This window comes from Anopheles maculipalpis, chromosome 3RL (genome assembly GCF_943734695.1).
Source record: "Anopheles maculipalpis chromosome 3RL, idAnoMacuDA_375_x, whole genome shotgun sequence".
In the NCBI taxonomy this organism is placed as follows: domain Eukaryota; kingdom Metazoa; phylum Arthropoda; class Insecta; order Diptera; family Culicidae; genus Anopheles; species Anopheles maculipalpis.
Genome location: NC_064872.1, coordinates 8,782,194 through 8,804,950, shown reverse-complemented (window position 1 = coordinate 8,804,950; position 22,757 = coordinate 8,782,194). Strand labels below are relative to the sequence as shown.

The following is a 22,757-nucleotide window of genomic DNA, read 5'->3' as shown; positions in this document are numbered from 1 at the left end:
CACACCTAATAATCACCCCCAAAAGCGCTTACTGCAGTAACGGCAATCGTGGAGGAGGATCCGTTTTAATCCTCATAAATGTTACTTCCGCCCAGTGGCAGAACATCCACCGTCCCTTACAGTAACTTTCCTTTTAGGGCCCGAAATTATCAGTCACACTAAACTTCATCGGCGAATAAGATGAGAATGAGAAACATGCAAAACGAAAAGCTCACGCACCAAACTGCAGCATTATCTTCGCGCTATGTCGCTGTATGACAAACAGCAATAAGAAAAAACGACTAACAGCATCACTAACACCATCACAAAACGGAACCAACGGAACAAACGTGTGACACGCGACGACACGTCGATGCGGCTATAGTGAACGACAACGGCCACAAACGGTTCGCGATCTCGATCCGAACGCAACGACGGTTAAACGGTTACTCCACACGGTTTTATGCACACTGCAGCACCGAGCTGCGTGCTTTAATGCCCCCTGGAAGGTATGCTATCCGAACGCGAGAGAGAGCGAGCGTATGGGCGAACCATCACCGTCTCTCGAGCAGTTACGCGTTCGGTAACTGCTCGAATTGTAATGATTCCCACCGTTTACTAGCCCGATTGGGAGAGATAGGACAAATGTGAAGTAGCCCTTGCCGTGACTAGAACGGATTGAAAGCTTAGCGGTTGTGTTTGGGTTCGACGAGCCTATGGACAAGATTGTCGTTTCTAGTGCTCTTGCTGCTCTTCCGGCCCGAGAGCGATGCTGGGGTTCGTTGTTGTGTATTTGCCATTCATAAACACACGAACGAACTGCTCGAGGAGTGGTGTAGCAGCGCATGCCCGGTACGTGTTGGAGAGGCAAGCACAGGGTAAACACTGCACTGCACTTTTACTGCGGCCTCTGCAAACAGACACTAGGCTTTTTTGCCTTTCTTCAGCATCTCCCTAGAGTTGTTGTGCTTGTTGGAGTGCAATTTTTTCGTTGAATTGTCTATTCATATAGCTTCTTTACTTTTGATGTATCCAAAGTGTATGGAACTAGCAATTGATTTTAAACATTTTCCTGTTGTATGTTAATATTGTTTATATTTGATATAAAATGATTTTTATTGCTAATTATATGGCTTAAGACGCCTTTCTTATGTTTATTTTTGGTCTATTTTCATTTTTATTTTCATCTTAAAGTATTATATTATTTATTTTTCTTTATGATTTTTTCTCTTATTATTTCTTTTTTATTTCTTTTTACATTGTATAAATTTATGTTATAGCATTTTTTGATGTAATCTTAATTTCATACTTTTTCATAATTATAATTTTTTTCCAAGAAATTCATTATGATTATTCTGATGTATTCAAATATAAGTCTTATCGTCTTACGTTTTTAAAATATATTTTCAAATTTTTAATATAACACCACACGACTCTTCTTCACGATGCGTTTCCCGGTAAAGCACACACACAACTACACTACCAACGCGGTCGAAAATCAATACCGTTCGGCTGTGAAGCAGATTAGAGGGTCGATGTTTTCATGCCGAGCAACATTTTCGTACCGCGTGATCAGTTCAATGTGCTCACGCTCTCCTCGTTGGGCGTACTTTCCTAGTTTGGTCTCTGTTTAAAGGTGTGAACTAGACCTAGGCGGTGTAAAATAAAAAGGTAACGAGTTTTAGTGGCTACTGCAACGCTGCAGTTTGTGCAATCGTGATGTGACGTGGCAATAAATGCATGAAACGTTTGTGCGTGTGTGTACTAAGCGCATTGGATTTGTTGTTTGCCATCTGTCAAAAAACCTTCACCGGGTTTGCCAGCTGACAGCACTCACCACTCAGTTAGGCGTCATACGTTTGTGTGCGTTAGTGTGTATGTTGACAAAACGAGCAGACGCTTTGAAGTGCGTTCATTGTGAAAGAAGCTGTGGTAAGCGTGGTTGGTAAACAAAACATTCGGCAAAAAACACACGCACATTAGTGTCAATAGTGAGAAAAAAGGATAAAACGGTAGCGTAAGGTTGTTGATTTCATGTGCAAAACCCATGAAATGTGTGACGAGAATAACATACAGCCTTTTTGTTGTTTACGTTATTTGTTTTTCTTTTGGGCCCTGATATCCTGCTTCTACGCACTTATTTCTGTCACACGCAGAAACTGTCTCATGTCACGTCGCAGGGATTTGGTGGCACGTTTGCTGCGCGGCAAATGAATGGACATGGGATGGATTTCTGATTTATGACGATGACTGGCCGGTGCCGGTTAGTTTCTTTATTTAGGCCTTAAGCTTCAGTATTGTGGAGCTTACCGGGAGGGAAGGGAGGACGTTGATCCTTTATCGTAACGATGATAGAGAGCAGCAGAGAATAGAAAAAAAAAACGATTTTATGAAAACGACATCACGCAAATTGATCATTAATTATCAGCCCCAAGGTGGTAATGTTATCGTTCGAAGGCCTTAGAAAGCGAATAACGGCCTTGGCGTCATGAATGGCAATATTATTTAGTTTTATCTAGATAACCTTGACGTTTATTTGTTTTTCTTTTCATCAATGTTGCCTTGTGTATTAACACTCTGTTTCCACTCATTTGAACTAGTTTTTTCTTACCCCTTTCGTATGTTCTTGTATTATGTTTACAACAAACTTATGTTGTCAAATGTTTTTGTCTGGTTTTTTTTAAGTTTTCTTACCTTTTTTCAATTATAGCATCTCTTGTTTTGCTCTCATTGTTAAAGAATCTTCAAATGTATTTTTTTTTTGTAGGGAAGGAAAATCCATTCTTTTTTCTGTTAGTTCTGTTAACTGAAAACTTAGTTAATTTTAGGTTCTCGGGATATTTTCAATGTTTTTCAATTTTTTTTCTCTTATTCCATTTTTTGTTTAATGTTTTGTTATCTGTTCTTCAACATTAAGGTATACTCTTTATTGTGGTATGCGTATCGATCGAAATTTTTAGTATCCTTGTTTATAATTTTGTTTATCTTACTTTGTAGTTCTCACCAATCATCGTAAAGTTTTATCTTTCTTGAAGTCCCATTTTCGTCCTTCATTCGTACATTAAGCTCTAATTTCCATTTTTATTTTGAACGCAGTGGAAGGTCAACAGCTTTGTCCCACCTGGAACGGTATCAAGTATCGATCTCAATGGTTCGGTTCGATTTCAATGTTTCTAGCGTGATCACTTGCTCTTCCACGCCTCAAAACACCAAGCTGACATCTTATCGTGTCGGGGTTTCGGTGCTGCTGTGACCCACAAGTGCTTCAGCCAAGAACTTCCTTCGTTTTTGGGGCGAGTTGGGAAAACATATTTTGCCTTTGCCCTGTCACGAACGGTAGCCACATTCCGATACGGAAAAAACAGCTATACTGGCAGTGAAAATACGCCACCAGAGAATAAGGGAATTAGATCGCATTATGTCGTTACGCAGCCGTTAAGGTTCGTGTCCAACTGTTTTGGTTGGGGAATAATGGTTTAAGGTTAAAGATTGTTTTTTTCTCTCCATCCTGTAGAAGAAGTCCCTATTGGGGACGTCTCAAGCTCAACCGGTAGTGGACGTTGACCGTGTCAAAGATCAAAGTGTTGGGAACAGTTTAGCTAGCCCATTTGCATGATGGGGATCGATTCGTTTCGTTTTACATCTTACCCAAACGAACGCTTATCAGAATGTTTGCCCTTTTCGTTTTGCATGAGCCCGTGTAAAGGATGATGTTGTTGCAAGACATGCAAACGGATTGTCGGTTAATGTTGTGTTTTTCTCTCGAAAGCTTTATATATTTTTTTTCCTTTCTAAATCGTTAGTAGTCAAGTCAAAAGCAGTAAAATGGTACAAGTATTTCTGCTTTTTTTTCCTTTTTCGGAGTATGAAGGTAGAGGGTGTATCTTGCATGAATAATAGAACAGGCTCGTTATGGCAAGTATCTCGTCCAAAAATGGGCTCGGTTGTAGCCGTAGGCGTGTTTGAAGATGAAAAAGATAAGTAATGCCTTGAATTTGACAGTCTCACGTCGGGGCGTATACTACCTGCTAGTGAGTTGCTAAGAAAAAGTGTATTAAACTGATCACGATACTTCAGGGTAGTTAGTAATTGAGTTACTGCTTGCCAACAAAATGAAAGTCGGCTAATGTGTGCCAATGAATTAATGGCAGGAAAATGAAGTTAATTAAAGTTACATATTTAAGTAACTTGTTTTGTAACTTTGTTAAATTGTGCTGTATCGAAAGCTTTATCTTCATATGTTTAGGTCTACAATTTGTGAATTTTTAAGTAAGTTTATTGCTTAAGAATGAGACTGTGACTTCAATATATTGCTAGATAAGGTATCTGACAAACCTCAGCACTTTGATCTGACTTTTGTTCTAAAATTCAAAAACTCTGTAGCGATACCAACATCTTCTCAACATTTCTTTCTATTGAAAGTTTCCACATAGCTGCACAAAAGTCATCTCATCTTTCAACCCAAACGACAATCAAATCCCTCTCAATATAAACAGCAATTTAATCTCTTAAACTTAGTCCATCTTGCTCATCCAAATCTCGTCCAAAAACGCACAAAAATAACAGCGTAACAGCTTAGTCATCATCCTACAAGTCAATGGTTATGCAAAGGCAACAACACCGTAAGCTCTACAAACGACTGCCATCTAACCTTTGGTAAAGTATCCTTCGTCAGTCCGAGGGTCCAAACCCCGGCCCTTATCAACATTAGACCCAGGCTGTACGACAACCCTGCTAATGAATGCAAAAGAAAATGTGTGTTGCATTTTGTAAGGTTAATTTTTTTGTGCGCTTCCTTCGCTTGTTACTTTGCGCTTTTCCATGGACTAGGGCAGTCCTTTCGGACGATCGGTTTGCTTCGGTGTGTCTGTTTGACTTGAAGGCTTTGTACACACTTTCACTTCAAAAGAGAGGCTGCCTGTCTGTCCGTTCGGGTGGAAAATGTGTATGATAAATGGGGATCCCCGCAGCAAACCTCCAGCGTTCAACCGGTTGGGCTGATTAATTGATCAGCGCTCTCTTTCGCTCGCTTCTTTTGCATCCTTCCTGTAGCGACGTTCTTCGCACGTGCAGGACGCTCGAGTAATTATGAGCAAACGAAACGACGGATATGGCCGTGAAAACATAGGGCTCACACTTTACACTCTAATGGTGACGATGAGAAATAATTGGCCGGGAACGCAGCAGTAATTGAAAAGAAATTAATGAGTGTTAGGTTGGTTGATTGATGTGCCCTGTTCCGCAGTGGATCGTTCGGGGCGGCACGACCGTACGTAAGCTAATTGAACTTTTGAAAAGTGTTGCTCCGTTTCGTGCGTTTGTCGTAAGCTTATTTTGCGCTTATTATTAAATTTTCGGTGTTTTACAATTTTGTCTACAAAAAAAAATATTTGTAAGAAGTCGCTGTGCTGCTATTGATTTGTGGGTTATTTATTTTACCCAACTAATTAATGTCCACTGTACATTGGATGTAGTCCAGCAATCCCTGTTGAAGCTCGTTCGTTGCTCGCTGTATAGTTTCGTTACAATCCTTTTCCGAACTATCCGCAGCTGATCGCTCACATTCCCCAAACTCTTCAAACTGTTTTGAAAGACGAGTTGCAGATAGGTGAAACAAAGTACTGCTGCACGCGATAAGTTCAGCGCGGGAATCTTAAAGAAAAAAAGCGGTATTTTTTTAATTAAAAACATTATTTCCAATTTAAAATTTCTCAAGAAATCACCTTCTGCTTTGATTGTTAATACTGCAACGGAAAGGAGTGCAAACAAGGCGAACCAAACTCTCATGATTATGCCTGTTTCTGTTTGATGTACTTTTTTGTCGGAGTTTTTCCTTCTGTTTTCAATGTTTTTTTGAAATTGAAATGGTTGTTTCTACTGTCGGAAGGTAAGATGTGTACTCATTTTATACCATTCAGAGTATCAGAACGGGCTGTAAAGTTTAGCGAATGGGAGAGTCAGCTTTACAAAGTTGGGGCAAAAAGTCTGTGTTTGCAAAAATTGCATTTTAATTTCAAATTCGCTTGTCATCATGTTCACATGTAATCTTTCGTTGTTTATTCAATTCTTGTGTGTTGAAGGTTGTGCAACAGCTGTTTCCACCGTATCGTTCAACGTGTTTGATTCTTTGGCGAATGCTTAAAAAAAAAAGGTTGTTGATCGCGACAGATATTTGTATTTAGTTAAGGTACTAATAGTTGCCGCAGTGGATTGAGCTCAATGTAATGTCCCTAAAGAATAACTAAAATAATTTAATTACGATGATTCAATCTGATTTAAATCCTTTAGATTAGTTACAATTTTCAATATATTTCATATCCTAAGTTATCTTCGTCTTAGCTTAACCACCTGCTAAGGATTTTATGAAGAAATTACTCCTTATTTATGACCTTTTCTCTCGTGTCTTTTTATTTACCGTCGTTGGAAAGGCACTGCCCAGACAACAGCGCTCCCAGCAGTAATACGAACCATAGCCGCATGATGAGCTGGGATTTGGGATGAGATGTTGTTCCCAGCCCTTGGTCGATAGTTGAAATTAGTTTACTGTCCAGTCGGACAAAGTTGTGCCTTCGTTTTATACAGTCGTGTATTTCGCAGCGAGATTTGCTCAGCCGGTGTCATTGCGCTGGGATGTACATAAAAAAATGCAATTTAAATTTCAAATTCAACTTCCACAACAACAGTTTTGTGCTGTTTTGCTGATGCTTTTCGTAGTAGAAAGAGTTCACCCAACAACAAACGTAGAGGGAACGCATTTCAAGAGAAGCATTTCATTTGCAGTTGTTTGCGATGGAATTTGTTTATTGGATGTTATTTAAAAGGAATCGTTGCACAATAAAGATGCATTCAAATGAAGCATTTTTTCCTCTTCATTTTTAATAATTTCTCGGAAAGGAATGACTTTAAACTCTCTTGATGAATGGCCGCTCTTGACATTGAATTATGTCCATTTGTATATGATTAATACGTATGCTGACGTTACGTCTCGAACCAACTCCCTTAGGTAAGCCGATAATCCTCATCGCCATTTCCCCACTCCAGAAAACCCTCCCCAAAAGCGGGGGACATAATATACTGACAATTGAGGCGCAAATTTGATAAGCCTATTCTCGCGCGCAAGAAATGAAAAGAGTGGAAGAAAAAATGAAACGAAATACCGCCACCGCGTTATGCTGCCCCGATGAAGTGTCTGTATCAATTGTATTTTTACTGCAGGGAGTGTATGAGTCGGCTCACTTGCCGGTCGCATCCATAAACGCTTCCAGCAAATCGTGGAACTCATCGTAGTTACGATTTTGCTGGTCGAAGCGCGGACGAAAATACGTGTCTGTTGTTGTTTTTGATAAGAAAGACCACACTATACTACATCTTCCTCCTCGCCACTCTTACTGAAGCACTTCCAGTGGTGCGATCCAAAGACGGACACAATTTCTAATCTATTCCGAACTGTGCTTAACTGCACGTTATTTATTTTCAGGTTCCGCAAAACACGCTGCCTGCCGCTAGGTGTGTGAGACATAGCAGCCATCGAGCCCACATTTTAACACAGCACACAGAGCACACGTACACATACGCACACGAGTTGAGAATTCCCACCAGTTGAGGAATACAGACAGCCACCACAATTCACGAAACGGACGTGAACGAATCGTGACATAATCCATCACATACGCCACGCGCGTTGAAGCAAAGTCACACATAGGTTCCACAGTGCCTGGTTGGAACAAAAGACACCAAGCGTCAAAGTTGATCTAGCGAACGAAATTTTTCGTACAACCTGCAAAAGAAAACGACAAGAAAAAAAAGCATCAGGATGGAGTTTGATTCCGGTTCCGCTGAGCTGAACCAACGAATAGACGAATGGTTGCGCTGGGATAAGGTAAGTGAAGCGTGTTCAATTCAATCCGTGCGCGAAAGCTGTACGACACTTTGTACGCTTCAACTCGTTTCAGAACGAAAAGAATTCGCAAGAGATTCGCGATCTGGCGCAGCGTGGTGAGTGGAAGGTGTTGGGAGATCGGTTGCTGCAACGGCTGACGTTCGGTACGGCCGGTTTGCGTGGTGTGATGCAGGCTGGGTTTAATGCAATGAACGATCTCGTGGTCATACAGTCGGCTCAAGGATTGGCCAAATATTTGCTGCAGTGTTATCCGACGGAGGAGGAACGGTCGCGTGGTGTTGTGCTGGGATACGACGGACGGTACAACAGCAAAAGGTACGGGGAAGCGATCTTGGTGGGAGTTAAAATGGACAGGTTTAACGTACCTGTCTGTCAGAAGGATAAAGGCATTCAACTTCAAACGACAGGGTGGTGGTGGTGGATCTTTATGATGATGAGGCAAGCTCAACTGGCTGTGGATTCAATAGCCTAAGTGCCTTGTCATTTCATCCAAATCATCCCAACATCCTAAATGATCTATAATTCATAACTTAAACATTGTTATCTTATTATTACCAAAGTTCTCATCAAATTACCTACATTTAGGTAGTTTTATTCAGTTTTTATCTTTTCTCGTAGAGGAGCCATCATACGCTTGTTAAAATATTCTCCATGATTTATTAAATTCTACTAATTTAAGTTTTTTACACTAAAAAGATGTCCCAACTTCTTCTTCTTCTGAGCTTTACGCCGTCTATCGAATGGCTTACTAGCTGTGCTGGTAATTTGCAGGATTTTAACCCATGTCCTGCCGTGTGCAGGCGGCGGTGACGTTGTTGCCTTGTCTCCGGGTCGCACCCAACCTGTTTGTCAAAGATATCCAAACTTGTCAAAGCCCATTCCAGCTTCTAACCTAGGAAAAAAGATTAGACAATCGCAATCTCCATACTCTCGAAATTTAAGAATATCCGTCATTCATTTTGTAAAGCTCTAGCGAGTCTTAATGCGATTAAATCTCGAAGAATGCTTATGGCATATTACATGGTGATAAATGGCAATAGGGAACCTGTAAAGAATGATAAATGTCAGATTAATATCTCACCAAGGATTTACTTTTATCTACGAACGTACAACAAGACAGAGGATTAGATGGTGACAGCACGGCTTAATCGGGCGAGCGATCTCAGAAAATTATACAAAAACAAATAATTTAACATTAATAGATGCCACCCAGCATTTACGATTCCCGTGTTTAAATTCCCGTTCCTTTTTTTTCTGTGCCATTGCTTCATTTATTTTCAATGCATCTAACGCTTTCCATTCGTTTCGTTTCCTGTTCCAGATTTGCCGAGCTAAGTGCTTGCGTTTTCCTGAACGAAAACATTCCAGTCTGGCTGTACAGTCGTACCGTTGCGACACCGTTCGTCCCGTTTGCCGTACTGGAGCTGAAATGTTTGGCCGGCATTATGGTAACGGCGTCACACAATCCGAAGGAAGACAATGGTTACAAGGTGTACTGGACGAACAGTGCACAGATCATACCACCGCACGACAAAAACATACAGACATCAATTATGGAGAATTTAGAGTAAGTAGAAGGGCGGCAAGTCAACTACACTAGTATACTGGGGGTCACTATTAGAATACTTTAATGTTGGCGTGATTTCCCAAGGTTCACCGTTTCAAACTAGAAAACAGGCTCGAATGGTTTACTTAAATCATACCCTTAAATTGATGTTAATACTATAATTGAAATGCAAACGCCAAAAAGCCCCATCCATCGGGGGTAAGCGAAAACCATTAACCAGAGAGACCAGAGGCAGTAACAGCATTCGTCCTTTTCGTCGGTTTCCCTCGGTTGAAGTGAGGTGGGCTGTATGTGTTGCTTTTACTTAACTGTCTCCATCAGCTTATTCCGGCTAACCCAGGAAAAAGAAGCAACACAAAATGGATGAAAGTTAAAGTGCGGTGGTTGGTGAATGTGTTTCTTCTGTTTTTACATTTTACATCTGTCCCAGTTAGTAGCCTGATGCTTTACTTACGCTGTAAAAGGGATAAGCTTCGGCTATAGACTGGCGACTGAAAAAGGGCAACCTACAATGCTCTTTTCGCCCCCGTCCAAGAAGGAGGAAGCATGACTTTGGCCGTAGATCAAACGAAGCGAAAATTTCCTGTGGCTTTCGCTCAGCCTTCTTCTCACTGCCAGACTACCTCGAACCCGTAGGAATTAATTGTAGAATGGGATTTTCAGCACTTTGAAAATTAGTTTTGAGTGCTACACCACGAAGATGGTTCTGTTCTGGGTAACCTACCTACCCAGGCGACAGTGTCCCTGATTAAAAGTAACACCGGGAAATTCATACCATGATGGATGAGCTGAATAAAGCCGCCTGAAAAGATGCAATCAACTCGGCTTGTTAGGGTATTTCATTTAGCAGCTTGTTGATCGCATTCTACTAGCGTTCGGTGGTACTCTGAGGGAGAAAAGAGTGGGGGCAGGGTCTGTACTCGTGCCGGAAGGTACCGTTGTTTGTAAGGTGTCGGTTACGACCGAAATGACCGAAAAACAGTGAAGTTATGTCTTGCTGGAACTTGACAGTACAGCGAGCGCATACTTTCCCTCCACTAACGAAGATGTTGGTTGAAAGGAATTTTTGGATGAGCAGCCGTGCTGGGATGGTTGTGGTGAGTCTTTGTAAGTTCTAGCAAAAGATGTCTTGTGTAAACCTTTTTCAAGGAAAATAGGGCGCTAAAATGCTCGCGCTATTCAGTTCCTAGAAGGACGTTTGAAATGCTTGCCAAACATGCTTGTGTTGTGAAGTGAGGAACAAGCGCTTTAATTTAAAGCCAAATCTCAATTCTTCCTTGTGTTTTACAAGTTCTTTCACACTGGGTATTCTGAACTTTTTTTTTAAGATTTCCGACGTGTTGGATTCGTCACGCGGTTTCCCAAGTATATTTGAATCGGTCCGAATATTTTTCGAATCTCGTGACTTCTTTCAGCAATCAAACAAAAGCTGGATGAGGTTGATGAAAGTGATATTCTAATAAAAAGAAAAAAACATCGGGAAAGCGTCAATAAAACATGGGAAAGTTTAAAAAAAAACTTTGAGATACCCTTTAACTTGAAAACATCCCTTCCAACTGAGCAACAAACTAACGTAAAATGTTTCATTTCTATTCTACGTCTTGGCACACCTACCTTCCAGACCACTCGAAACCTCCTGGAACCTGGAGCTGCTACTTTCGGACAAACTTAACGACCCGTACGACCAGATGGTGGAGCTATACTTCCGCAAACTACAAGCGAACGTACCACGTCCATTCATCGCCGACTACAACACCACCAGCCCGCTCCGTTTCGTCTACTCCGCCATGCACGGCGTTGGCTATCCATTCGTCGTGAAAGCGTTCGAATGTGCCCGACTGCCCGCGCTCATTGCCGTACCGGAACAGCGTGATCCCGATCCGGAGTTTCGCACGGTAAAGTTCCCGAACCCGGAGGAGGGCAAATCCAGTCTGGTACTGTCGATGCAGCTTGCCAACGAAACCGGATGCGACGTGATACTGGCTAACGATCCGGACGCGGATCGGCTGGCTTGTGCCGAAAAGGATGCCAAGTGAGTGAGGGAGGAGTTCCAGGGGGAGTTCTGTGTTTGTAATTCCCTTTTCTTTCTCTATATTTTTCGGTGTGTGCAGAGGTGAATGGCGTGTTTTCAGTGGAAACGAGCTCGGTGCACTGTTGGGCTGGTGGGCTATACGATGCTATCGGGAACAGTACCCGGACCGAAGTCTGTCCGATTGCTATCTTATAGCGAGCACGGTAAGCAGCAAGATGTGCCGTTCGATTGCGAACGTTGACGGGCTACACTTTATCGAAACACTGACCGGATTCAAGTGGATGGGTAAGTAGCTGCATGGGATTTATTGGGGCGTTTAATTCGATTACGATTTTCTTAAGGTTTGGAGATAATCGTGGTATATTTCTTCGAGTATATGCATGCATCTTCGATAAAACCCAGGGTGTAGTTAAAATTTAATTCCATTAAAATGAAGCAAGTACGCCCGATTGCTCTCATTAGTCAATTAATTGCGCTTCTTCTACTTGTTGCAGGCAATAAATCGGTGGAACTGCTCGCCCAAGGTAAAAGCGTACTGTTCGCATTCGAGGAAGCGATCGGATTCATGTTCTCCCCAACCGTGCTCGATAAGGATGGCGTCAGTGCGGCTTGTCATCTTGCCACGATGGCTTGCTATCTGCGGGCCACCTCCAACCAATCGCTAGCCGACAAGCTAAACGAACTGTACGACATTTACGGGTTTCATTGTACGTTCGCTTCGTATCACTTCTGCTACGAACCACCCGTCATCGAGCGGATCTTCAAGCGGATTCGCAACATGGAAGCGGATGGTGTACAAGACCAACGCTACCCACAATCGATTGCCGGCGGTCGGTTTAAGATAGCGGACGTGCGGGATCTTACTACCGGTTACGATTCTTCCCAACCGGATGGGCGTGCCGTACTGCCCACGAGCAAGAGTTCTCAGATGATAACGTTTTCGTTTGAAAATGGTGCGGTCGTTACGTTGCGCACGAGTGGCACGGAACCGAAAATTAAGTATTATGCCGAAATGTGCGCCCAGCCAGGACAACGGTACGTTTGTGTGCTTTTTCGATGCATCCGGAAAGCTTTTTTCGAGCACATTCGAGCAGTCTGGTGCTCGAACATTAGCACAGGGTGTCTCGTACTGACGGTTTGAATTTTTAAATTACGTTCTTCTCTATTTTAGTGACTGGAACGGTTCGAAGGCAACATTGCGCGAGATGGTGGACTGCATCGTGGAGGAGTTGCTGCAGCCGAAGGAAAACAATCTCACACCAAGATCCGATTAAATCATTCTCTAGGCGGGTTTATAGTTAATGCAGAAAAAGAAAAACTTTTACTGATCTATGCCGGAAGTTGTTCCAATTATTTCGTTAAGTGTGTACACTGTTTGAAGTGTACGTGTGTAAAACACACACACACACCTATACATAGTGCGAAGGAACACAGATCGACCAGCTGGCTGTCATCTCGAATCGAGGAAGAATCGAAACCGATAAAAGAAGCTCACCGAGGCATGCGCTAATTGACAATTATTATTCTCTTACTACTATCTACTTCCGTAGCATCCATCAACACTTTCCGTATCGTTTCAAAAGTTCCTTATAGAAGAGTGAACCGAAGAAGTGAATAAGAAATAGACAGAAATCACTTTTTGTTTTATTTGTTGATTTCCATTTATAGCTTGAAGACATTTGAGACAAGAGGTTAGCTCCTAGAAATGTGTTAATATTTATTTATACGTTTTAACGAGTAACGAAGTGAAAACAAAACCCGCAAAAAGCGTGTAATTGTAGCCAGAAGTCGGGTTTTTTTTTGTTTGACCACCACACATACTAAAGGAAAACAGCATAGATAAGGAAAGAAATAACATCGTCAGACCTTATCCTTTTAATCTATAAACATACTGGTAATGTGAACGAGAATGATTCACAGTAAACAATTCAATAAACAGTACATAAAAAAGCTTTCAAATGCTTAGAAAAAAAAAGTGCGATGCGTTAGTTACCTTAAAGCCTTCAATGCCCTTCTGCAAGGAGTCTGATCTGGCTGGCTAGTCTAAAACGCTGCTAAATACTCCTCGATTATGCTTCCTAACATACGTCCCAGAAATTCAAGTTTTATGTCAAGATTGTGGGACGCGAAAAGCAAATTTTGACTAAGGTATGCCTCGAAACAAAGAAACAGAAAGCCTTCAGAGTAGGTAAAAGTAGGTAGTATCCGAAAAAATATACCCAAACAAAAACGAATTCTAAGTGGCTTAGAAAAAATCTCAACCATTTTTTTTTTCAGTGTAAGAGGCAGACGAGAGAATAAAAAAGCGTATGGATGGAGCAGTTTTCGAAGCAAGAAACATAGATAAATCTAGAAAGAGGAGTCCTCTTTATCGACGTGACATCTTGTTTAAAGAAATTCCTTGAATGGTGGTTTCGAACCAAGTGGATTTTCTCGGCTTACCTAAAAAGGGCTCAATATTCATATTCAAAACATTTCACGGAATAGTTGGAGTGAAATCACTGGATAACATCGAAAGTCTTCCAAGATCCGGAACATATTCTTCCCCTGGAAAATATGACCACCAATCCACACTGAACCAACCCATTGAGAAAAAAGAACTACCATGAAGTTGAATTTTAAATCACTTATTTATTCTACATCTATTTATCCACGGAAATTGTTCTTGTTGCTATCCTGGCACATTCCTTACCATTCTTCCTCTCTATTTCTTTCTGAAAACATAGTAAATGGAACCGCTTTCACAGTTCCACAGCTCTCGCACCATTTATGGGCTGTTCGATTCTAGTACAACACTATTGAAATACTCTACTCTCCATCTTCAACCCACCCTAAGCACACTAACATCCCAACTATAATAAGTTGTCTTTTTGGTTTTCTTTTTTTGCTTTTGTTTTGAGGACATCGTCAAGAGAGACACGCACGGTGTGGGCTACAAGACGTATCCGCGAATCCTTTGGTATCGTGTAGTGACGTGCTAGCTTGTTGGTTGTGTTGTGCGGCTAAATTGTGCGTTCATAGTAACGGGGGGGACTGTGTGCGAAAGTGATCAAAACCGTAAACGATCTGTTTGCCAGCAAACACAATCTTCTAAAAAAAAAAAAACCATCCCTTCTGGGACGTGGCTTGTTCTGGTTCGGTGGTGGGATTTGCATTTTTCGAGGTGCAGAGGGAGGGGAAAGAAATATAACAATCGCTACTACAAATACTGTCAAATAAATTAAAATTGTCTTTCCTTTGCTTCCTTTCCCTAAAAACCTTGACCACAAAACACTCTTTAATCGTTCACCTTTGTGTAGCAGGTAAAATCACAACATTCGGCAGTCGCATTGCATCCACTGCACGGTTCCGTTGCACCGTTACCGGCCGTATCGCTACCATTGCCTTGCTGTGCGGCTCGATTCCGTACCCGTTCCCACTGTTCGCGATTACTATCGATCGTCTCCAGGAACGTACCGGTTTCCGGGAAGATTTGCACCAAAATTTCAAACGTTGGCCGTATAACGGTGGTTAGAAATTCGATCTGAAGCATCGGGATGCATGCTTTCTTGCGATCCATCATGGCGTTCGGTCGTAGACCCATTTGCTTCTCCAGGTCACCTTCTGCGAAGAATTCCGCATAGACGAGGTGCTGTGCAAAAAAAGGCATTCCAATTAATTATGAAAAAGCTGTTTTTAAAGTATCAAGATCCAAACACCTACCGCTACGTGTTGCACCGTCTTCCAGGACTTGATCTGATCGTTCAAATCACAACAAGTGATCATGAGCGACAGCAATAGCCGTTGATTCGATCCTTCGGTCAAGTACTCAGCCCTCAGCTTCTTCAACCTGGGCAGGATACGGAAATGATTCGCCAGATCGGTAGCCAAAATAAGCTCCCGCAGATAGTCGATACATTCCTTGAACTCTGTCGTCGATAATCCGTCCAGTATTTTGCTGCTCGAGTCGTTCAGGATGCAGATGGCTTGCGATAGATGATGCCGTTCATTCACACTTCCCTCGCTGCTGTAGAGGCGAGCCAGCGGGCTGCTCGTCTGTGTTTGATAGGAGTTGCTAATGCCTCGATGATCCAAATCATGACAGAATGCCGCAATCAGGAAGGAAAAGCCTTGCATTTTGCTATTTATTTTTAAAAGAAAGCCCCAATTAAGTCTCTCAGATTCAGGTACTGTCAAGCACACCAACATTATAAACACACTTACGTTATAATGCCACGCTCAATCAACCGTAGATTCATCATCAGCGAGTAAGCAAAGTGTGCGACAGAGAATGCATGCCACCAGTTATGGTACGGTGTGTCCCGGTAGCCCTTCTGCACCAGCAGCACAAACCGAGCCAGCTTGTACTCGTGTATCTTGAAGCTACTGACAAAGTTCAGATCGTAAAACATTCGCATCGCCAGCTGTACCGACAGTGCCTGATCCTTTACATCCCGCGGGCAGAATTCGAAGCGTGGAAAGGTCCGATAGAGTTCCTGCTGCTCCCGATCCGGTTCCTTCACTGCTTCCAGTGCGTGATTTACCTCCATGTCCGGCACCTACACGATGGAAGACGAAAAAGGTTATTAAATCTTTGAAGTTTTTCCATCAGTTGATGGTCCGGTGATCTTACCTTCATATGGTAGAGCAGCAGCTCCTGGGAGAGTTTGTAGCGTGCCTCTGCCTTCTGGACCTGTTTGTGCACGAGGGCGTGCATAATACTGATGCCACAGTAGACGGAGAATGCGGTCGCCACCTCTTCGTCACATTTGTCGAAATGGAATCCGCTCAGCTGTTCGGAGAATGGAAAAGTAAAGCGTGTGTTTATGGTTAGCATATTTCTGCTTAATGTATGTGAACTGTCAAAATACTTATTCCGATCAACTGTCAACAATATCACGGACAAGTAGTCCGTGCAAAATTATGCCTTGCATTATTTTTTTTAAATTTCGCTCAAGAGGACCAGAATTGTTAGGATTAGTCTTGCGTATTTCGTTAGGGCGCAGAGCTCGAAGAGTGCGAAAAGCTGCTTCTTGCGGGAGAAGAGCTTGAAGAGTACGAAGAATTACCTCACAGACTTCTCACTTTATTGAGGAGAGGCTTCCCGCTAGCTCCCGAGCCAACAGAGTATATTTTTAGTACTAAAACTCACATCTCTTACAGCGACTCTTTATAAAACAGACCTTAGCCAAATACCCCATGTAGTTGATTACAGGAGTAGATAGCGACAGGCGATAGATAGGCTCCGGAGGGCTGGTCAAGCCATTAGAATGACACTAGACGACCATGTACTTAGAGCCTTTTCTGCATTTTCCAGGTGGAAAAACCTGCTCTTCTTGTTTTAAATTGGAACGGAGTGATGGCGGTGGTAGCTTCTCGTGCTAGTAGCAGATACCCAATAAATTGTTTTGATTAAACTCCACTCTTAATTAAAAAACCATCGAATTGAAGATGAAAGCACCCATCCAATCAGTGCGAACTAGAATGTGACTTGAGTTCCAGCCCAGTTAGCCAACGACCATCGAGTATCATCGGGAGTTTGTTTACTGTGGAATTCTATTTTTTATTCGTTCAATCAACAACACTCGACAGTGTACAGTGAACAAACGGTCTGTGTTACTGTGAAAAAGGCAAAGGTTTTGAGTTCGATTACCATTCAAAGCCATTTTCTACCATGTTGCCCTTTCCGTTTTCAGCCGATCTGCGGCGTTTCCGGCTACGTGTGGGTACAGGAATTCGCTGCAGTGATAGTCTCGGGTATATATCGGTGCAGATCTCTCGTCGAAACAGGAAACTCTATTCGTACATCGTGTTGCTCCGGTTTTCCACTCTTGCAGCTTGCTCCTCCTGTGCTGATAACCTTTCGAAGCGTAAAAGGAGATACCAGCGCATGCATAAAACTTCCCTCGGATGACTCCGGGCGGCCCATGTCAAATAGCGTACATGCAACAGGGGATTGAAAGTGGTGTGTTGCTTTGCATCAGACGAACATTTGCAATGTTGTTACTACCAGGTTCAGCTGGTAGTGCAACATTTGCGGTTGCTGTGAGCGTCGAGGAACAGGGAAAATTCAAAACGAACCTACAGATAAAACACAAAATCGTTACATATCTTCCCACCTATTTTCCTTCCATTCGGGAACGGGAATACAACGTTCTCTGATTGTACTTCCATGTAGTCTGAATGGAATGTTTCAGAACATAGTGAAGCGAAGAGAGAGCAGGAATATAACAGACTTGAGGGATTTACAACACTCGCTCAGATCTTTGAATGGATATGAAACTGGTCTTAGTTTTCTGTATCCATTTCCTTATTCTTTGGCTCACATTCACGCTTTACTTTTCTATTTGAAAGAGAGTTTGAGGCAATTGAAACACTCCAACAAGTCCTAATCCCCCTTTCTTTTTCTGGTTCTTCCACAAAATAGAGCGCAAGTAACGAATAAAATCACATCGCTCCCAAAAGGATCTTCCCGACCGGGGAACCCATAAAAAGGATTGCTATCCATCCCGACATTCCACCGACAATCTACCGAAAAATGCGCTGCTACAGGTGGTGGAAAGTGAGAGCTGATTTTCCTACATCCCATTTATGGTACCGTAATGCTTTTGCACTTTGCACCAGGATCACGATATGTGATTCTAAATGTCTAATAATCATCCCCATAGCACAATCTATCGATCTAATCTGAGCTCGTGCTCCACTAACGGAGGTAGCAAACAGGGATGGAAACAGAAATGTGGCAGGGAACCAGAGGCTTGGGGGAAAGTAATTAAAGTGGAATTGTATCCCTGGTTCCAGGGAATCAACAACGGGTGCAGCAGGTTATAGGTTATTTGTGGTGTGCAGGTTGATTTCCGATGATGATACACCTCGATGCTGCTGCTGTCCATGCACTGTTGGATGTGTGGGATTGAAGCTAGGGGCTGTAATCTTGATGTGCTCTTTACGGTTGGATTAGCAACGAATGTGTAGTTCAGAATGTGGAACTAGTCGTACTGGTTGTGAACATCTGGTTTTGTAACAATAAGCAGGCGAACGGACAAATTGTCTGGACAGTTGCAGATGAGGACATTCCTGGCAAAATGTTTATCAAAATGTGTCCTTTTGTAAGGGGATTTGAGTGAGCTTTGTTGAGAATTTTAGTATGTGCATTGCATACAGCCAGGCGTTTTGGTCAGCTGTTTTGTTATGCCAGATTTCATAATCCCAGCAAGCCTAATTTATTCAATGCAGTTTCATAGAGTAATACAATCCTTAAGGAATGCTTCCAATAAGGATTAATTATCATGCAAGAATGGAACTATAAAAGTCTAAAGAAGAGCATAGAACCCTCTTTTTTATACTTCATTTTAGATAAATCAGTCAAGAACAAACAGTAATTACAGGCTAAGTTCTCTTGAGGCTGTAGAGGCAAATAAGGCGATAAAGTAGCAACAATTCGCCCCAGAATTACTATGTTTCATTGCAGATGTTTTGTTTCACGAAGAATTTTTTCAAACCCTGTTCTCAAAGCTATGAGAAATGTTTGGAAAATATTTTCAAAGTCTGCTATGGAGAAACAATGCTTTTTGGCACTTTCTGGAATTTTGCATACATCCAGGCGTTTTGTTTGACCTCGGTTTAGTTGAAAAATCAGTTTAAATCTATTAATTATCCGGATTATATTGGCTAAATATCGTCAAATTCATAACACAAAATTATCAATCCCATAAATTGAGCCTCAAAAATATCTTAATAAATCTACAGCCCACTTACATGGTGCCCCTCTAAAACCATTTTCCACACACAAATTGGGAAATGTCTTTCAACACATAAACTACTACCACTTTCTCCAACACTTCCTACTATTCCTTCGTTCCACCACAACTTTCCCAGGCCCAGGAATCGTAACCCACAAGACTTGTGATTTGATTTCGAAGAGAGGGCACAACCAAATGGAGCCACGGTAACTTTTACGAACTGTAAAACTGAATAATATTTCATGAGGCGAAGCAGCACTGAAAAACTTTGATACGCACCATGCATCGGAACGGAGACAGCGTGACACACGGTGCTGCAGCGAGCAGTTAGCAAAGGGAGCGCAGTAGTGGTAGTAGTAGATTGGCGTGTGGAAAAAGTATTAAGTACTATTATTTGTGCTACCTTTTTTTCTTCTTCTACTCCGGTATCGTGTGCACTCTTGGTGACTTCCCGACTCTCGTGTAAGTGCGATAAACTTTACAGTGGAGTGTTCAGTCTTGTTTAGCTGTTTTCCATCGCATGAGTGTAAATGATTCGACCCGGCTTTGGCAATGGTAATAAATATTCTCCACCAATGCTATTTAGCTTGCGAATAAGTTAAATAGCGGGTGGGTGAGTGGCTGCGAAAGCTTTCGCCTGTAAGACGATTTATTTGAGTAACATTTTATCTCACACTTCTCACTTTAATTTGAGTGTGTCTACTCGTGCTGCTTATCCATTCAACTCAGTCTGTCTGTAAAGTTACAATTTAAATGAAATGTTGTGAAACAAAAACATCAACACCTGCGCACCTTTTTGCAGCAAACAATGCATTGAGCAGCTGTGCGACAGTTCCACGAATCGCGTGATGGTGAATTTGCTCCAATCCAATCACTTTCGGTGCGAAATACCATTAATGCGTTGTTAGGTTCTTTGAGAAAAGCCCCAAAAAGAAAAGAGCAGGTGTCAAGCTTGAAATAAGATCATTAAATTCCGCCTCCATGAGAGGAAGAGAAAGAAGCAAGGGAAACAGCTTCATATTTCTTCTTCAACTGTACCACACACTTCAACTCGGTTCAACAATTTTGTTGTGTGTCTTTTTTCATAAGCTTTTATGTGCATGATTTTACGTTCAGGTTAAGGTGTAAGCCATGAAACCGGTGGTTGTTGCTGCTGCTGCTGCTACGTAACGATCTCCAGCAGCAACTGTCCGCGGTGCGGTGCAAAACTGGGCAATGGAAATCTTATTCCGATGGGTAGTAAAAAATTGCCGGCGTAAAGAGCATTAGACGGCAGGATCCTTCCCCTAGAGAGAGAGACAGAAAGAGGATCTACCATGGCGGCACGGTAAGGAAGTGTATGAAAAATCATAAACCATCTCGTCCGACCAGCCAGTCGGCATGAGTAACCCTTGCGAAATTGAATTACAGCTGCTGAATACAAATCGTTTCAATCATTTCCGCTAGGTCTTGCGGCGTCCACCCGTGGCAGTGTCCCCGGATGAAAGCATCGCCGAAGGAACGCAATTTCTGTCTGCAATCTTGTATCTTAATGGTAATCAATTTATGGCAAGTACAACTGGTGATTTTTCTTGTCCATTTTGTCGGATGATGATGCTTTCGTTGGTGCTTTTCCTTTCTACCCTTGCTTCCAGAGCAAACTGGTGCGCTAAAAATGTCCCAAGAATGTTTGGGACACGCAGGACATTGTGCGAATTCTGATTAAAGAATGTCAAATATATTTTGCTCACAACAGAAAGTGCCAACATTTCACAATCTTCTCCGGATGGTAAAACTATATTTAGCTTCCCTTCTGTGTGTGTTTTGACCTTCCCAGTAGTAATCACTAGCAAACGTGTGCACCTGATCCTGATGGACGGATTTTCGTAAAAGGAGAGCTCTCTTCAGCAAAAAAGCTCCACTTATTTCCCCTATCTTTGCGTACATCTCGTACGAAGAAGACCACTAAAGGAGCAACGGAATTGGCATATTAATACAGACGAATAGTGCTCGTGTTCGCTTTCACGGACCTTTCCTTCCAATCGGATGACCACACCAGCCTGACGCTGACGGAGAGCGATTAAATCAATCAATCATCTTATTCTTCTACCAGCCCTCGGGCATGTTCTGCTATCGCCATTCCATAGCCAAATGTGACACGAAAACGCAAGGAGCGTTGTTTCTTTTGGCGTCCTAAGTGAGATTGTCAGCACTTCTATCGCACTCGGGATGAAAGATTTGCTTATCGATTGTTACACGCTGCCAAGGTGCACGATGGGATACAGAGTGTATAATTTCGAGGAACAAAAGTCGCTAACAGATGATTCTTTGGATAAGGAAATTCAAAATCTCCCATCAAAATTAAAAAATAAATGAGCTACAATTAATTACAGACAGACGGAACCAAGGAAAAAAAACATTGTGTTATAAAATTAATAGAAAGTGAAATAAATATTTTAAAGTTTAAAATTTATTTACCTACTAATCTAAATTATTTAATTTAGGCTCAAAATGACTTGAAAATTTTATGTTCTTCATTCCTTATCTATTTATCTACAAATTTCCACATAACACAAAATTAATTATCAAAATGGTTTGATGATCGGTGGCAGTCGTGGTAGTGCCGTGTGTGTAAAAAGCAACAAAAAATGAAATATTCTCATGCTTGTTCTGCTCTATCCCAAAGTGCACTGGATAGATATAGCTGGTTTAAGTGCAATTTTAAACCGATGGAGACGCCTGATGTTTCACAGTATATAACAGCTAACGGAAGCTAGCAACCGCCCGGAAGGCAGTATTCATGTTTTGCTCATAATAACCATCGTCCTACCTTATTGCACAGCTGAGCAACACCGATAACACCTTCCTCGTCACAGATGGGAAAACATAGAATATTCCTGCAAATAGAGGGAAAACGAGCAAAATTAAAACGAACGTCAAAAATCATCGTATGGAAGGAAACACACAATTCATCAGTTGAAATTAGAGGAAGGAAAGTTTCCCTGTAAGTGAACGAGTGAGATTGCCATTTGAGTGTACACATATGAGACAGAAGGAAGAGACAAGCTCAAGCCTTACGGCGAGTCATTCGGTTCGCTCAACTTGTTGGCGCTAATTGGAAAAGTTTGCCAGTCGTCGGCTGATTGATAAGTGAAAGTCTCTAATCGGCTTTGTTCGGAGGAACTGAAACTGTGGACATGTCTGTGGTGTGCCACAAACATCGATAGAGGTTTTGCAAAGAGATTTGAAATTAATTACGAAGAGAGCATGCCAATTTTGCCTTATAGAAATTTGATGAAAAATTCTTTTGTACCAACTCTGTCTCTTTTAGTATAATTTTACTTTTGCCTTTAAATAGCTCTTTAATAACAATTTAATATTGTCTAGTAAAACCCATGATTCAGCACCCGGCTGGAAACATTCAACCAAAGCAACACAAAGTAACAGATAGTGATCCATCAAATTGAAGTGATCCATCAAAATTAACTGAACAGCTTGTTTCTTTAAACAAACAGTGCTTCGTCGTCTGTCTCGAGCACACACCAACAGCGAGAGAACGGACGAGAAAACATGATTTGC

At 41.9% G+C, this 22,757-nt stretch overlaps 2 protein-coding genes and 1 pseudogene across 4 annotated transcripts in view; 1 reads left to right on the top strand and 2 right to left on the bottom strand.

Annotated features, from left to right (window-relative positions):
- The window catches only part of LOC126564355 (phosphopentomutase), an 80,751-nt gene extending 67,979 nt beyond the window's left edge, over positions 1-12,772 (top strand). Inside the window, exons 2-8 of one of the 3 annotated variants that reach the window (XM_050221377.1) lie at positions 7,791-7,858; positions 7,932-8,194; positions 9,201-9,446; positions 11,068-11,478; positions 11,558-11,763; positions 11,973-12,513; positions 12,650-12,772. In XM_050221377.1, coding sequence (XP_050077334.1) covers positions 7,793-7,858; positions 7,932-8,194; positions 9,201-9,446; positions 11,068-11,478; positions 11,558-11,763; positions 11,973-12,513; positions 12,650-12,752 — 1,836 coding nt within the window. In that variant the 5' untranslated portion in view covers positions 7,791-7,792 and the 3' untranslated portion in view covers positions 12,753-12,772. Of the gene's footprint in view, positions 1-7,764; positions 7,859-7,931; positions 8,195-9,200; positions 9,447-11,067; positions 11,479-11,557; positions 11,764-11,972; positions 12,514-12,649 lie in introns of those variants that run through there. The other 2 variants (XM_050221378.1, XM_050221376.1) reach the window with 2 other exon arrangements.
- Positions 5,423-6,458, bottom strand: LOC126560375 (uncharacterized; annotated as a pseudogene).
- Positions 12,773-14,755: 1,983 nt separating the features above from the next.
- LOC126564102 (cGMP-dependent 3',5'-cyclic phosphodiesterase-like) overlaps positions 14,756-22,757 on the bottom strand; it is a 42,435-nt gene continuing 34,433 nt past the window's right edge. Inside the window, exons 8-12 of the mRNA XM_050221035.1 lie at positions 22,009-22,075; positions 16,091-16,249; positions 15,682-16,016; positions 15,181-15,598; positions 14,756-15,109 (exon numbers count right to left, since the gene is read on the bottom strand). Coding sequence (XP_050076992.1) covers positions 14,756-15,109; positions 15,181-15,598; positions 15,682-16,016; positions 16,091-16,249; positions 22,009-22,075 — 1,333 coding nt within the window. The remainder of the gene's footprint in view (positions 15,110-15,180; positions 15,599-15,681; positions 16,017-16,090; positions 16,250-22,008; positions 22,076-22,757) is intronic.